The sequence below is a fragment of the Solanum verrucosum genome, unplaced genomic scaffold (assembly GCF_900185275.1).
Source record: "Solanum verrucosum unplaced genomic scaffold, falcon-dt-bn FXZP01000032.1, whole genome shotgun sequence".
Lineage (NCBI taxonomy): Eukaryota > Viridiplantae > Streptophyta > Magnoliopsida > Solanales > Solanaceae > Solanum > Solanum verrucosum.
In genome coordinates, this window is record NW_026020569.1 from 2655646 (window position 1) to 2672658 (window position 17013).

The 17013-nt window shown below is 28.8% G+C and overlaps 1 protein-coding gene across 1 annotated transcript; it reads right to left on the minus strand.

The window, feature by feature from the left end:
- Nucleotides 1-3750, minus strand: LOC125810841 (homeobox-leucine zipper protein HAT5). Its single transcript, XM_049490333.1, has 4 exons — nucleotides 3219-3750; nucleotides 2419-2555; nucleotides 1696-1935; nucleotides 1-530 (listed from the first exon to the last, which is right to left on the minus strand). The coding sequence occupies exons 1-4, from the start codon at nucleotides 3301-3303 to the stop codon at nucleotides 135-137; spliced, it is 858 nt and encodes a 285-aa protein (XP_049346290.1). The 5' UTR covers nucleotides 3304-3750; the 3' UTR covers nucleotides 1-134.
- Between the last annotated feature and the right edge of the window lie 13263 nt (nucleotides 3751-17013).

A 17013-nucleotide genomic window follows, 5' to 3' on the forward strand; every position in this document is an offset into this window, starting at 1 on the left:
TAAATCAAGAGATACAAGATGCAAAAGCATATTTATAGATGTTTAAATTGGAAGTTCGAATTACAACACTTATTTCATCATACAAAGCGCGGGAGTAGATAAGAAAAACTGTAATACAATATTCTAAAATTCAATTAAGACCAGAACCATCCAATAGGCTCTTCTCCTTCTTCATGGTGCTGCTCCTCTGTCACAAAGACGTTAGAGAAGTAGCCATGGCAACTGCCATCATCACTACCATCATCTTCCTCTGATTGTAAACCATCCATAGGTGGAGGAACATTGCATCCTCCAGGCCCTGGATACTCCTCATGATCAGTGTGAAAATATGAGTCCCCACTGTCCACCAGCTGTGGACTATGCTCATCTACCACCGCGCTCCCACCACTGCCACTGCTCAACCGGTCCTCAGCCTTCACCTTCACTTGAAGGGTCGCTGTCATAGCATCCACCTCCAAGACATCAGATTTTTCACTTACCCCTGCTCCTCCAACCACTTTCCCCTGCAACTTTTCCATCAATGAAACAACCTGCATTTTTTACCAATTAACAAAATAGTTTCATTAGCTTCTACATATCGATACAATATATAATAAGAACTTGTACACTATCATGTCAGCTAAAAAGATAAATCACATGTAGTAGCGTTTATAAATAGTGGGATTAGTAAACCTCAAACACAAGCCAAGTCAGGTTTACCTACTGTACAATAAGTTATGATAAACTGTATATAAAATTTGATTTGATGGGTCATATAGATGCATGTCTTACCATATATACTAACTCTTGACGTATTATGAAGAGTTGCCTATTGTTATAAATCAACTAAGCGTAATATTGTAAAAAAAATAAAAATATGTTGTTAATTCTAAGAACTTAACTCTATTATTACATCACTTTTAAAAAACGAAGGTGCAAAATAAAAGCAAAAGAATAAATTAAAAGTTAGTATACTATCAAATAACAGTAGTGTAACTGATAGTGACACATCCACTATCTATATAGTAAGGTCTTCATCACTACGCATATTTTAAAGGCAAGTTTTCCCAATATATCAAAAGTATATTCGCATTTTTAATTGAAATCCAAGTAATAGAAAAAACATTGAAAGTGGGGGGTTAGAACAGATGCTACTTTATTTATTTGACTTGATGCAAGATGACTCAGAAGGACATTGACAGATATAATTTTCTATTGTAGGTGAGGAAGAATATTGTATGTGAGGTTCCCCACTACTAATATTGATTGCCAGGTGTTACACAGAATATGACCTCAAATTAAAGTCAGATTAAAATTTCTACCAATTACCAACTTCGCCGACAAATTTCGTCACAAACATATCTTAATATTTTCTACTATATACTACAAGTTATCATAGACTCTCCTAGCTAGTTTTATTCAATAAGGCATCATATTATTCTATACATATAATATCGTCACTGTAACCGACTCTCTAATGTTAAAGGCGACTTTTTATCAGGATTATATTCAAGAGAACTCGACATAATCATTGATCAAATTGTTGCAAAAGTCAGGTGTTATCCATGATTTGTTAATTCTTCCTTATGGAGTATTGCAAGCTAAGGCCTTAAGACATACTACTAATAAAAATGTCAAAAATCGACCTAAAAAACCGATCTTAAGAGGTTGGTACAAAGTACAAATAAAATGATCAAGACTACTATATGGTAATACCTCAGATTTGAGCTTATCGTTATCTTTGCGAATGGAGTCAAAATCAGAGAGAAGAGAGTCATAAGAGGATTTGAGCTGATCATAATCCCTCTCGAGCTGCTTGGTCTTCCACCGGGCACGGCGGTTTTGGAACCATACAGCCACCTGCCTGGGCTGCAGCCCCAGCTTTTTGGCCAGCTGGGTCTTGCGTTCGGGCTCCAGCTTGTTCTCTGTCTCAAAGCTCTTCTCCAACAAGTGCACCTTCATTTACGTACCCAACAACGCAAGACACGCACTTATTGCTCAGCAAGTAATCGAATCCAAAAAATTATAAAATTTTGCTTAAAGAAAACGCTCGTTGATAAAAAGAAATTCTCTTCTTTTCAGGGTTTAAAGGTCGAATAATCATGGACACAATATTATGAAGAATTTGATGCTATAGTGGTGAATATGTTCCACTATAATTAAAAACTTAAATCACTTTAGAGGGAATCTTCTTTAATTACTTAATTATAATTTGACTAAACAAATCGTTCCACATGCAGTGGCCAATTGCCAAAAAAATACTCTTAATAATCAGTGATGGTGAGATTTGAACCAAGATAATTTAACTATCTTGATAGCTGGGAGATAAATGTCACAGTATGTTGAATTGATAACTACTCCATCGAACTATTAAAGAAATCACATTTCTAATTACTTAATTATATTTTTTGGTAGATAAAGGAGGAGCAGGATGCTAACCTGCTCAGGAGTGAGACGGCGCTTCTTCTCCGGTGACTGCTCATCGTAGTATTCCTCGTCATATAGATCCTCCGGTGAGCTAAAGAAGGGTCGCCTCTTCGAGGAGTCCTCCATCTTCATCATTGTCGATCTTGGTCCTGTATTAATACAAGTCAAGCGTCAAAACAGAATAGATACAAAAGGCCAGCCTTAGAACTTACATGCAAAGAGGTTGCTACAATTTTATTTTTATTTTTACTGTACCATAGAGACAATCAATCTATAAATATAATATCCTAAGTGGATTAAATTTTGGCATCATAATCTGATCCATCTGTCCGTTATACCAAAATTCTCTTCATTGTGGAAGTTTTGCCTATAGTTTACAATGATCTACCGGAGTAACTTTTCTATTCTACAAAATAAATACGTATAAGATCTATGTATTTCTTATCCTCTTCATACTCCTTGGGAAATCTCTTCATTCTCGGGAAATCATAAATCATCTATTGCATGTTACCTTCCCTACAAGTTAACCCATTCGCTTCATTTTGTATGATTCGGAATAATTAAGATGGTAAAATTTTTACTAGTGTTTACTTTATTTGTTGTAATTTTGAATAATGAAATTTACATAATTCAAATTGCTCAAATAATACACACTCCATCTTCAATTCAAAAAATTGCTCAAACAATACACACCCTCCATCTTCTATTCAAAAAAATTACGAGTTCCAGTCACCAAGAAAATTATCATGAAAGAGAAAAACAATACTAGTAATGTAATACTACTATTTGGAAAATAAATGATTAATCCATACCTCGGAAAACAGGATCTCCGTTGCCAAGGAACAGCATGTTGCCGTGACACGACGACGGGTCGAAAAATATGTGCCCAGATCCCATATTTTCAATGATCTGGAAGATCGCCTATTTACCCACAGAAGATTATTTATATGTTTCCGGCGAAACAGAAAAGAGAAAATAAACTCCAGAACAGAGTTCTTTTTTTAGCAGGGGATGTGTATGAAAAAGAGAGTTGACAAAGTTTTAGAAGAGCATAAGCTTGTGGCGGAAGAAACTAGTACTCCACAGTAATCTAGCAGGAGTTTCCAAAGGACAAATACAAAATCCCATCACGAAATCCACCTTACCCAGTTCAGGGGTTTTTCCCGTTTTCAGATTAAATAGAAGCAGTTAGAATAACTACTTCTTCAGATCGGAGTTTAATTATTTGACCTCCGAACTGGAAAAAAAAAAGTTATAACGGCCGGTGACAGTGAAAATAAGATTCCGGCGAGGGAGTCTTATGTGATTTTGTCTGTATATACGTTGTTTTGTAAGTTTATTTTGCGACTAAAGTTGACAGAGGTGAACGATGGGGATTTTATAGTGAATGGAGGGTATAGTAGAGGGTATTTTGGGTAATATAAAAATGAAGCATGATATTAATGGGGGAGTGACTAACTTGCGCCGTGAGTGTCTGGAAGGATATAGTTTCTAGAAATATTCAGTGATTGTTTAATGGGGAAGATTAGCATATGTGCCAGATCAGGGAAGAGAGTGTGTGTCCCCCAGAGGAGCCATTCCCCGCGGTCGGGAGTTTGTCGGATGGATGGAATGGCTGTATATCAGTGTTTCCTCTTTTAACTTGCGATTCATTTTTATTATGTGATCGTAATCATTCTTATTTCACCAAATCAAGATTGGGAAAATTAGGCGTATATGAAAATATATAATAGTAAATTACGCGTATAAGCAAATATATAATAGTTAATTACTTAACATAGTTATAGTTTGTCTTAATTATAATTTGCGATCTATTTTTAGCTATAATTAGGCTGCTCAGTTTTTTAATTTTATATAATTCGCACGTTTGTATAATTCATAATTTGTACAACTGTTTACACTTCTAGTGTTTGTAATTGTATCAATTCGTTATTTTGAATTTATACAAAAATAACTGAATTATACAAATGTATCAGCGAATTATACAAACCTGCGAATTTATACAAATCCGTGAATTATACAAATGAGATAGCTTAAATTATAGCTACAGCCCATAAATATGCAAATTATAACCGTGGAGCATAATTAAATTTATTATAATGATTATTTGAGAATGTTCCTCATCAAGATTTATACACATGAACATTCAAGTTGGAATTTTGTGAATAATGAATTTAACTGTATGTTAAAAATTCATAAAAAGAAACATTAAAGTCGGTTTTCATTTGAATGTGACAACTCGAGATATAACCGTAAAACGTTCCTAATTAACTATTATATGAGCCTTAGAGTTGGCTGAGTAAGAATTTATATGTTCAGGAAAACTGTAAGTAGTGAAGATAAAGATGTTATGATGGATGTATGAATATTAGGACTTAGGAGAGATAGGATAAAATGGAGTAACAGTTAACCTACGGATCTGTATGAAAAGGCACCTGGTAATTGGAATTGGTATAATTACTAGGGTAGTAATTATCAGTCTAGTAATTACACTGACATGTTTGGTTGCCACAATGTAATTACATATGTCATGTTTGAATGTCACAGTGTAATTACGCATATTTTGTTTGGATGCGCAATTGCAATCATAAAATTATATTAAATTTTAAAAATAAAAAATAATTATTTAAAATTTATACTAGACAAATAAGAAACTTTATAAATGATATTAAATTAAATATTTAAGATATATTTTATTTTTTGAAAATATATTAATTAATAAACATATGTTATTAACTAATATTATGAAAAACTAATTGATTTATATTTTTTTAAATTAATATATTTCAATTGAATTGATCATAAAAAATTAAAAGTATGAAGTTTCTACGACCATCGTGAAATGCATTTTGATAAAAAAGATTAGTATATAAATAAAATGTCATAAGTTATTAAAACGCTTGACAAAAAAGATAATCTATCAAGTCTAATTAAAAACTGACTTGCAATGTGAATTCAATATTACTTAAACAAATGAAACTGAAAATATAACATAAGTTATCAATTTCAAAAGAAAGTTTAAATATAATACTCTTATCGTAAATTTCAACATAGGATTTTTTAAATTTATTTATTTAAAAAAAATGTAAGTCTATAACCTTACTTAACAATAAATTCTATTTTAATTTAAAAATTAGAATACTAATAAAATTATGCTAATGAGAAAATAAGCATAACATAAAGAAATAGATAATACGGAAAAATTGCATAGAATCACCTGAAGTAAGATTGAGAATGAGAAGAAAATGAAACATAATAATAAAAAATTAGATATTTAAAAAAAAAAAAAAAACTTAAAATAATAGAAGTAAAAAAAATTAAAACATAAATATAAATAAAATAAAAAAGAAATTAAAAAGTAATCAGCTGGTAATTACATCGTGTAATTACCAGCAATTCACAATTTATGTCTGTGAATTGGAGAGTGTAATTATCCCTTGCCAATTACACCACTTACCTGCTGACTTTATCCAACCAAATAGGATAGACAGTGTAATTACACCCAATTACACCAAATTTAATTACCAGGATATCTTTCCAAGCAGGCCTAAATGATGGATAAAATAAGAGAAGTGAGATTGAGATAGCTTTTAAGTTTTTTTTTTCCAGTGGAGGTTGCAACGGAAGAGTGTAGTAGTGCGTTACAGGTGATCAAATTTTGATGTCTTGGTCACCTCATATTGCCAACAACCTTTCTAACAGCCCCTATCGTGGGACCCAGGGAATCAAAAACTCCTTTCCGTTTCCCTTAGTGGGGAAATAAAAGGTAGCATCATCATGCAAAATTGGTAATTAATCAAAAATTTATATTTATAAAATACTTTTATTTTTTATCACTTATAAACTGCAGTAAAAAATTATAAAGGATGTAACACTTTTGAGAAAAATAATCTTCACTCAGAACTTAGAAGAGTTTATTCAAACATTATAATTTTAATTTTATATACATAATTCTTGAAGCATTTAGAATCACCCGTCTTTTATTCTATTTTATTTTATATATATTTAAATAATCATTTTATTAAATACGAAGTAGTTAAGTTTTATTAACTTCATTAAAACTACACACTTCAATTGATTAAAGGTTAAATGTGCATAATCAAATAACACATAAATTAAAACTGAAATTATGCACTAATAAAGAGACTAAAATCACTATTTCCCCTACAATAATATGTTAAATCTTTTATCATAGTTCACCTAATCTCGTATGTTTTTCGATTTGTTATAACTTGAAATTATCTTAATATTTTTTATATTTTTTTAAAAGTATACATTAGAATGATTATTTTCAATTGATATTGATCTCATTTGCTTTTATGTTTGCACTGTTTTTTATTTATTAGCAACTCGTTCTTCCTCTCTCTTTCAATGGTTACTAATCAAGGTCAAATACGATTACATTTGAAAGGATGAACAAACTCTTTAAGACTATCAATGGTGTCCTAACAACTTTCATATGTTTAAATTTTATTAAATTCAAATTTTGATATGCACATAATTCTTCAAATATTTAAAATCACCGACCCTTTAATTTATTTTACTTTATATATTTTAAAATAATCATTCTATTAAATAGTTAAATTTTATTAATTTCTAGGACTAAAACCGCACACTTCAAATCGTTGAAGGCTAAATGTGCCGGTCAAATAACACATAGATTAAAAGTAGAATTTATATAATAATACATAAATTAAAATCACTATTTTTCCATTATTGTATTACGAATTAAATTAAATGTCAAGATAATATTACTAAATCCTTCTACATTATTTACTCAAAAAAGAGGATTTTAAAGATATATTGAAATCAAATTCGATATTCTATAAATTGATTCAAAAAAATCCAAGACTTTGAAAATAAATATAAATTTTTCGTTAGAAAATTACGATGAATTGTACATCTCAGTTCATATTTTGAAAAAATTAGGTTCACATAGTCTTAGTAGGCGTTTGGCCATGCGATACCATATCACGATATGGTGTCGTGAGATGGAATCAGCATTTGGACATGCGATTTTACGCTGATTCCGTCTCATGATTCCATATCATGAGAGGTGATACCATATTCTCCAAAAACCATGATATGGAATCACCATGTGATTTCATATCATGATTTGAGATATTTTAATACAATAATTGATTCATGAGTTTATATTTTGTTAAAACAATCCCACATTTATATCTACTAACCATTTGTTTCATATGTAAATAAAATTTATAATCACATCATTACTTTTTAAAATTTATTATTCTCACCAATATAAAATTTATTATCACTTTAGATTTGGTGAATATAAATGATAAAGTAGAAATTCATTTGGTGAATATAAATGAGAACGAAGGGAGTAATACTTTTTTGATTTTTCATAATAAAAAAAAACGTCTTAATCTTATGACTAAGCATAATATTGATAAAAGACAATTTTCATTGGCGGTGTCGCACTTTCTTAATCTTAGTATTTGCAAAATGTTCATTCACATGACTGAAGGATATCAAGTCCAATTGATTGAGGACTTGGGAAAATTTGATCAATTAGTTATTAATATTTAGTCAAGTGGACTAGTTATAATTTTTTTGATTAAATTTTATTAGAAGTGTTTTTGACTCAAACTTGTGGTAACTTTTTAAAATTTCGTTATTCAATAATATTTAACTATTGATTTTTCTTGTAAATAGTTAGAAGTTAGTGATGTTTGTTAATTTTTATCTTAGTGCATTTAACTTCTAAGTTAATATTTACTCACTAATGTATGGTTTTTTCTACTTTATAGGTTATTTGTAAGAGTAGTTGAGAGATATGAGCATATCAAGTACAATTTATGTTCAATTTTTTTAATTAAATTAAAGTTAGATGAAACAATTATTTAACTGAAGAACAAATAACTTTGTAATAATTTATTATGCGATTTTATAATTTTTGTTTATTTGATAAGATTGAATAAACAATTGGGGCTATTTTAATAGTTTTACAACTTATGGAATTTTTATGTTTATGAGAAAATATACAACACAAAAATTTCATATCGCATGTCCAAACAAACCTTCAATTTCATCTCATGATTCCATATCATGATATCATATCGCATGGCCAAACGGCCCTTAGAAAAAAAAACAATGTTATGATTGACCAATAAAATTTAGGTTGCTTGGATGGCGGGGTCAGATAGTCAATAAATCCAAAGTGGAAGTATGATATGGATCTTTTTGTTCTTAAATTATTGACATTCTTATAAACATCTCTTATTTGATTGACATAATATATAAAAATGATTCTTAACTTGATTTCAACAAATAAATGCCCTCCAATTTTGAGTGTGCACAAGTAGACACTTAGACTTGTATAAAATTGAACAAGTATATACACATGTCTTACATGGCATAATACACGTAGGACGCCACGTAGGACACAAAATTGTCATCTAGGGTGCCATGTAAGACGTATGTGTCCATTTGCTCAATTTTATACAACTTTAAGTGCCTTCTTGTGCACACTCAAAGTTAAATGTCATAATTGTCAGTTGTCACCAAGTTAAGGGTCATGTTTATGTGTTATGCCTATTTGATTAGTTGAGCTTAAATATACCATCGATCTTGCAATATGATTGAAATACACCCTAAAATTCTCGCCAAATTTATGAGTGTTTTTAACACATCTCCCGACTTTTTATCAAGAGTCATATGATTCTACAAGAGTCACATGATTCTACAAGAGTTTGAGCCCACTTGTTATGTCATGTGGTAGATTCGGGATATATCTAAATTTAGTTAATTAAATAATTAAAATATTTTTAAGACTATCAACAATTCAGAAAAGAAATAATAATTTACGTCAAGTTCAAGATATTTTCAATACTTCTCTTTGAAAAACTTGTTTCATTCACCAACAAATTCTTATTATGTCACCTTAAAAGTCGAATTATATAATTTTTAATTAATTTTTTATTTTAATATAAATTTTAATATTTATAAATTATAACTTTCAAAATATTAAACAATTAAATTTAATTTGGTAGTCTTAATTGGATCAAACCCGGGATCATCGACATGTATTTGGGATAAAGTTAGATCTTTTAAGGCCCAGAATGGAGGAAGTGACACGTGGTGGGTGGGACATGTCCACATTCCCATGTGTTATCCAGTTGTCATTGTTAGACAGCCGTCCAAGCAATTCCAAAATACACTTCATAAATCTTTTTTGGAATTTGAATTATTAATTGATTTGAAATCCAAATTATTAACTATACTACTCCGTTCACTTTTAGATTGTCATTTATTTCTAAAATAAATTTTTATTTATATTGTCACTTTGACATATGAAAAAAAGATAATAATTTTTTTTCATATTCTACCTTCAATATTAAATACTTATTTTTCAAATTATTTTTCAAGATATTATTTAATAGGGATAATTCTGTAAAATGCTTATGTCAATAATTATTTTCATAATGGTGTGTCAAGCCAAAGTGTGACAATAAAATTGAACGGAGAAAGTATTTGAATTGGTTCCGTCATTTCATATTAATTGTTACACACCTTTTGGAAAAGAAATATAAATTAATAAATATTTTGCTAATTTACCACTTAAATTATCTTCTTTTTATTTTGAAATGTTATAAGTGTCCTTACATTTTTTATAAAAGAGATAATTATATGAGTATGATGGAAAAAGTTTAATAACTTTATCTTAATTTTGTAAGCTGACAATAGTTCGAGAATTTAGATAACTATTTATAATAAGATGGATAATTAATATAAGATAAAAAAAAAGTATTAAATGTGAAAATTTAAATTTCATCAGTTATTCTTAGAGTTTGAACATTAATTTTTTCATATTAAAATTATGAAAGGTTAAACTTCATAAATTAATTTTGATATTTCCCTGAGAAATTATTGAACTCCATGAACTAATAATTTAGATTGTAAAAGATTGAGTTCAACTAATTCAGGATTTCTCATTTGATGTTTATGTTTCTGATTAACGATTAGCTATAAGTGATAAACTCTAGGTCAGATTGAGCGTTTTGAGAACTAAATTATCTTATGAATTCTAGAATAACTTTAGTATTCGAATTGAATATATATTTCATTGATCACAATAGGCTATACCTTTAAATAATTTATAGCATTTCCATTAAAACTCCTTAAATCAATAAAATTAATTCTAGATAAAAACGTTATAGCAACGACGTATTTAGTACTATATTTTTACAAATGAAATCTAGATAAAAACATTGTGAATTTAATTTAATTACTTTTAGATATATAATATTTTCTACTTTTTTTTGGACAAGAGTCTGAAAAATACCCCAACTTTGGTCGAATTTGTTGTTGCGATACTAAACTTTCATGAGGACCTATTACCTCCCTAGACTATTTAATACCGTATTTTAAACATATATATTTGCCCTCGTGGACATAAAAAATAATGCAAAATTATAAATAGCAATGTCCACCTGGACACATATATACCTTTAAAATACACTATTAAACAGTTCATAAGGTAAAACAATACGGTATTAAATAGTCTAGGGGGTAATAGGTCCTTATGAAAGTTTAGTATCGCAATAGCAAATTCAACCAAAGTTGAAATATTTTTCAAACTCTTTATCTTCTTTTTTTTTAAAGAAAAGTAGTCATGCCCTTTAACAGAGCATTTCAGAGAATAAAAAATGTATTCCAAAATTGACTGACGTGAGACACGTTTAAATTAATACTTAATACTCCTAAGTTTTTTTTTAATGATAAAGTATATATACTTCGAAAGTAAAATCAAGCTTGGCCTTTGCCCTAAATTAACCTTTAACTTCTAATCTTTTTCATGTTAAAGAAAACATTAGCTTATTTTCTAATAATAATAATAAAACTTTCCACCCATTACAACTCATAAATAAATGAGAGAAAAGCTAACTGGATTTTCACAAATTTCGAGAAGATAACATATATAGCAGACACCAAATAATAATACTATATACTATAGTATTATACGTAGTAACATGATTTAAGAAGCGGTAGCTGTTCCATAAAGACTGAACATGTTGTAATTAATTTAGTATCGTAACATGTAATCATTAATCTCTAATCTACGCAAACAGTGGCGGGCATCTTATATTAATGGAATCAAGGGGACAATCCTATTAGTAGTAAGCATTGTATTATTGTTTCTCAATCAACACTCAAATTTAATTATTTGCTATAATTGTTCATAAAACTGTTTCTTCTATTATATCACAATTGAAATTTACTCACTTTAATTCGCAAAATGATCAAGGTGACTTTACTATTATATAAGAATATCTTCAATTCATAACATCAAATTTTACTCTAAGTAGTGTCAATACCATTTTAGTTGTTTTACACTAACTTTTAAAAAGGTCAATGGTCTAACAATATAGTTTTCAATTTTTTAAATTATTTTTACCAATATAGTTAAGGGTAGAAGTACAATAATTTCATTGACGGAAATAATTTTATAGCATTACTTATTATAGTAAGTAAAGGTTGGTGACTATAATATGATTAAAAATATTTTTATTACATTTCTATATATTACCATAAATAATGATCATACATGAAATTAAATTATAACTACGTGCTGTGCTTTTCTGCGAATGAAGTTGATCCCTAATGGAGTTATGCTAGAATTCTTTTTCAAATAATATATATATATCGATGAGTTCTCCAATTTTATACTATATAGTTTGATGCTCAAAATCTGTTGTAAGTGTGTGATATATGTATAATATTTTTTAAAAATTGAGGGTGGATGCAAGGGAAATGCAGAAAGAGATTGCAATGTAGGAAATTAAGCCCTCACAACAAGATATAATTCATGTACGTGAGATATTTATTGTCATGAAAAAAACTAAAGAAAAAAAGAGTGATGGAGTATAGTGCGGCCGATAAGAATAGGTGTGGATGAGAGCTTAAGGCTTAAAGACAACTTTATTATTAATGGTCTCTTTATGTTAAAAAAGTTGTAGTACTTTAATTGCTTATATGTTAAGGTGAAGAGAATGTGGAGCACGAATTGATATATGGGAGACACCTTTTGACCAAAGAATCTTTTTAATATATCGACATTTCTTGATTTACGTGCCCACCTTTGATATTTATAAATATTTTATTGAAAAAATGTTAAATGAAAGATCAATTTAAACGTTCAACCTAAATAATCTTAATGAAAAAAAAAAAGTGAAGTAAACATTTAAACTTTAATAGCTTGGTGATCTATTAATCTTTTTACACACTTTGGGTGGTCACTAAATGCAGGTGTATTTGCCTTTAGAAAAAACATAAAGGAGATGTTACACATTTAGTGCTCCATCAAATATATATGGAATATTATATATCTGACGATTATTTTTTTTGATTGGTGACTATACCGCGTAAAATAGAATTTTCGAAGTAAATGTTATGTAAACTCCGCGTACGAGCATATATAATTCATAAACAATGCTCTACATATTCTCTATATCTACTTGGGATATTATTATTATTGTTATTATTAATTGGAATACTTTTTAATGAAAAAGACAAATACAATAAAGGTGATAGAGGATGAGAATTAAAGCCATGCACGTATTCTCTTGCAAGAATTGGGAGTTATGGGAGAGGAAGAATAGGAACACTATTCGTTTGGTAAAATTAGTTTAGTATATCAAAAGAGAATTTGTTGTTTTTCTTCCCATAATTTCCTTATTATATTAAGTTATAATCAAATTAATTTTTTCAAAACGCAATGAATGATAATAATTTAGTAAAACATACCTCTTTATAAATAGTTTCTTAGAGGGAAAAGTGTCAAATAGGAGTGTACAAAGGTCGATTTGGTTTGTTTTTTCATTAAAAAAAACATAAATCAATTATGCCGATTTATTAAATCTAAAAACCAAATTAAACCACATTAAGTTATATTTTTTGGTTTTGGGTTTAGTCAATTTTTTTCATTTTATCGGATTTTTTACAACTATACGGTGATTGAAAAAGAGATCAAGTATATTTCACCTACTTGTTTAATAACCTAAACTTTAAAAACGTTGAATGAAAATTTATAAGATTAAAGGCTATAGTCAAACTGAATGCAAGACAAAATATTTACAAAGCAAATTGTTAACTTCGAATTTTGAAAAACTATAAAAGTATAATTGTAACTTCCGATCTGAATACAAGATAAAATAGTTACAAAAGTTTACAAACCCAAATTTGAAATAATATATCTAAACATTAAAAATTATAAACTAATTACAAATATATTAACAAAGTAGATTATAATTAATATTTTTTTTATCTATAAAATAAAATATATATTATGTCGGTTTGGTCTAAATTCGATTTGATTTTTTTCTTTTAATACCAAACCAAACCAAAAGTGTTTAGTGTTTTTTTCAACGCTAAACAAATCAAGCCAAACCACAAATTATTATTTTTTCGATTTGACTTTACGATTTGACTTGTACTCTCCTAGCGTCAAGTAAAGTGAACAGAATAGAGTATTGTTCTTTCTCATCCATCATCAATGAATGATGTATAAAATGATAATTTTTTCTTTATCTTTGTGTGTTTGGTATGAAAGGAAAATGTTTTTTTGAAAATAAACGATTTTTTTTTATATTTATTTCCTAGTGTTTGGTAAGTAAGTAAGAAAATATTATCATAATGACATTTATATGTTATCTACCAAAACAATATATAAACTTGATGGGCAAGGGAATTGGGGCGAGGGCAATGGCGGAGCCAGATTTTTGACAAAGGGGTGTCAAAATATAAAGAAGTAAAATCCCGTAGAAGTCAAGGAGTGTCAATATGTAATATATATATACATAAAAAAATATTTTTAGTCTAGCTACATAGTGTAATTTTTCCGACGAAGGGGTGTCGGTCGACACCCCTCAACTTCATGTGGCTCCGCCACTGGGTGAGGGGGTGGGTGATGGTCAAGGGGTGAGGGTTGGGGGAATCAGGTAGGTGGGGAGAAGACAATAAACTTGGAATGTCATTTATGACCCTTGTTTTCCCTACTTCCATCTGGAAAGTAATTTTATTCATTTTTAATGAATTTGTTTTCCTAGAGAAGATATTTTTCAAATATTTTAACCAACCAAACATGAAAAAATTTAAAAATTATTTTTCTCCGTACCAAACACACCCGCTTAACCATAACTTACTTCACTCAAGTATGTGGACTATGAAGTCGAGTTAATTGGGCTAGAAACTTCCTCCTAAGATCCAAGTCAAATAAGTTTGGCCTATTTGTTTTGCCAGTACATCTTGGGCTATCAATAGATGAGAATCTCCAGTTGGGCCGATGACTTTACAGAGGAATTGTCAGCTCTATAAACAAAACAAAATAGGAGCCCAACAAAGTACTACTACTACTACCACCATCATTATTTCATTTTTGGTCCTTCAAGTATCTTCAAAGTTTCGATTTGTCACCATATACATTAAGGGGTCGTTTGGTAGAGTGTATAAGAACAATGCAAAATAGGGTGCATTAGTAGTGCTTGCATTAGTAATGCTTGCATTAGTTTTGCAAGCATTATTTCTTATACATTGTTTGGTTTGATGTTATTAGAAATAACAATTCTTGCATAATTTCTATTAAAAATAGAGCAGCTTTCACATATAGCAAATATAAAAATCATATTTGTATGTTATAGCTTTAGTTTGCATAATTGTGCTCCATATCAAATTTTATATTTGCTATGGAGCTTTTGATTTGTATAATTCGCTACAAACATCCAATTTTATACAACTTGTTCAGTTTTGTATAAATTCATTTATACATTGTAATTTGTATAATAAGATATGTATTTATATAATTGTAAGTGTATATGACAAAAATATATGAATTTGTATTTGTATATACTCTTTTCTCTCGCTTTATACAAATACAAACGCATTTTATACATTTTATACCGAAATGTATAAAATGACTAATTGTATATCGAATCATATGGCAAAAAAAGGGGATGTTTTGCTGCGAATTACAATTAAAATAAACTATGACTATAACATTTAATTTGAAATAATAGTTTGCTATTTCATATCATTTTCCCTAAAAAATATCCTTCACACTTTATTTATTTGTACACTTCCTTTGCAACAAATTTTTTTGCTAAAACATCAAAAAAGATTTCTTTGCTAAAACATCATTAAATCTTCTTCTTTTTATTTTTCAAAAATAATATTAAATAGTTGTACTATTGCATCAAAATATTTTTGTGAAAAGTTGGCAAAGAATTTAATTTATCAAATTTATCGTCACAATAGTAAATTTTTTAATTAAATTATATTGAAATTAGATTATTTTTTTTTAAATAGTTAAGAGGACATAAAGCCTATTAAGACACCAACAAATTAAAAGACACTGAAAAGCTAATCAAAGTAAAAACAAAAACTTATGACAACAAAGAGAATGAAAAGACTTTAAGGGTAGTTTTGTAATTATTTAATCTAATGCAAGTGTTAAAATGCTATGTATTACTAATACCTAGAATTCCTTGATATTAGTAATACACAACTTAATACACAATAGAGTGCATTAGTTATACATTAGTTATACATGACATGAAAAAGTGTACCAAACAAGGTACTACTAATACACACACCTAATGCATGCATTATATTTCCTAATACACTCTACCAAACAACACCAGATTTTAAAAATTGTTACATTATTTATTCCTAATCTTTCTAATACACTGGTCAAGAGGCAACAATTTAACAATTTTGTCACGAATTAGAATCCCATTAATTCTTGGATTTAACACACCAATTTGTCTAAACTACAAGCAGAAGCTTTAATTAACATAGGTGGTTAAAGTCTTCAAAGAAATGCTCACACGTCTTTGAGGAGCCTTTAATATGCATATGGTTACGGAGTTGAGATGTGGAGAAATGAGGATTATTGATTTCGAGAGGTCATTACAATGATCAGGTGCGTGTGAATATGAATCTATCCTTATAAGAACGGTCAAATCCGTTAGAACAATTTAATCTTGTTTTGCGCTGGCTCTTTAAAAATACAAGAGAACAAGTTCAAATCAAAATTATTTTCTGCTATGTATAGGCAAAACTCGGTTTTGGTATCAATATGGAGCGATCATTACAAATTCATTTATTATTTTAAATTATGAATTTCGAGATAAACAGGTTGGTAATTTTCTTCCTGAGTTCTATACATTAAGCTAGTAGTAATACTAGCGGAACAAATAGAACAAGGATAGTATGTGTAGGATAAAATGCATCATTACTAGTTCGATATGAATTATAGAAATATTTAGTAAGCAAATAGTTGTACTATTTTTTTATCAATAGTTTTATCTTCTTATCAATATTAGAGATAAAGTATAAATAACACACCTAAACCTTTTTTTTTTTTTTTTTTTTTAATTTCATATCTAAACTATCGGGAGTGTGAGTTTAATACCAAAACTATCACTTATTAGTTTGAGAAACACATTTCATGATGTGTGTAATACACTCTCTCTTTATTTAAAAAACAAACTTTGCCAAAAGACATTCCATATGGATAAAATATCCACCTTCATAAAAATTAAATAATACTATTAGTATTAATTAAAAATTAAAGACTAAAGTGTT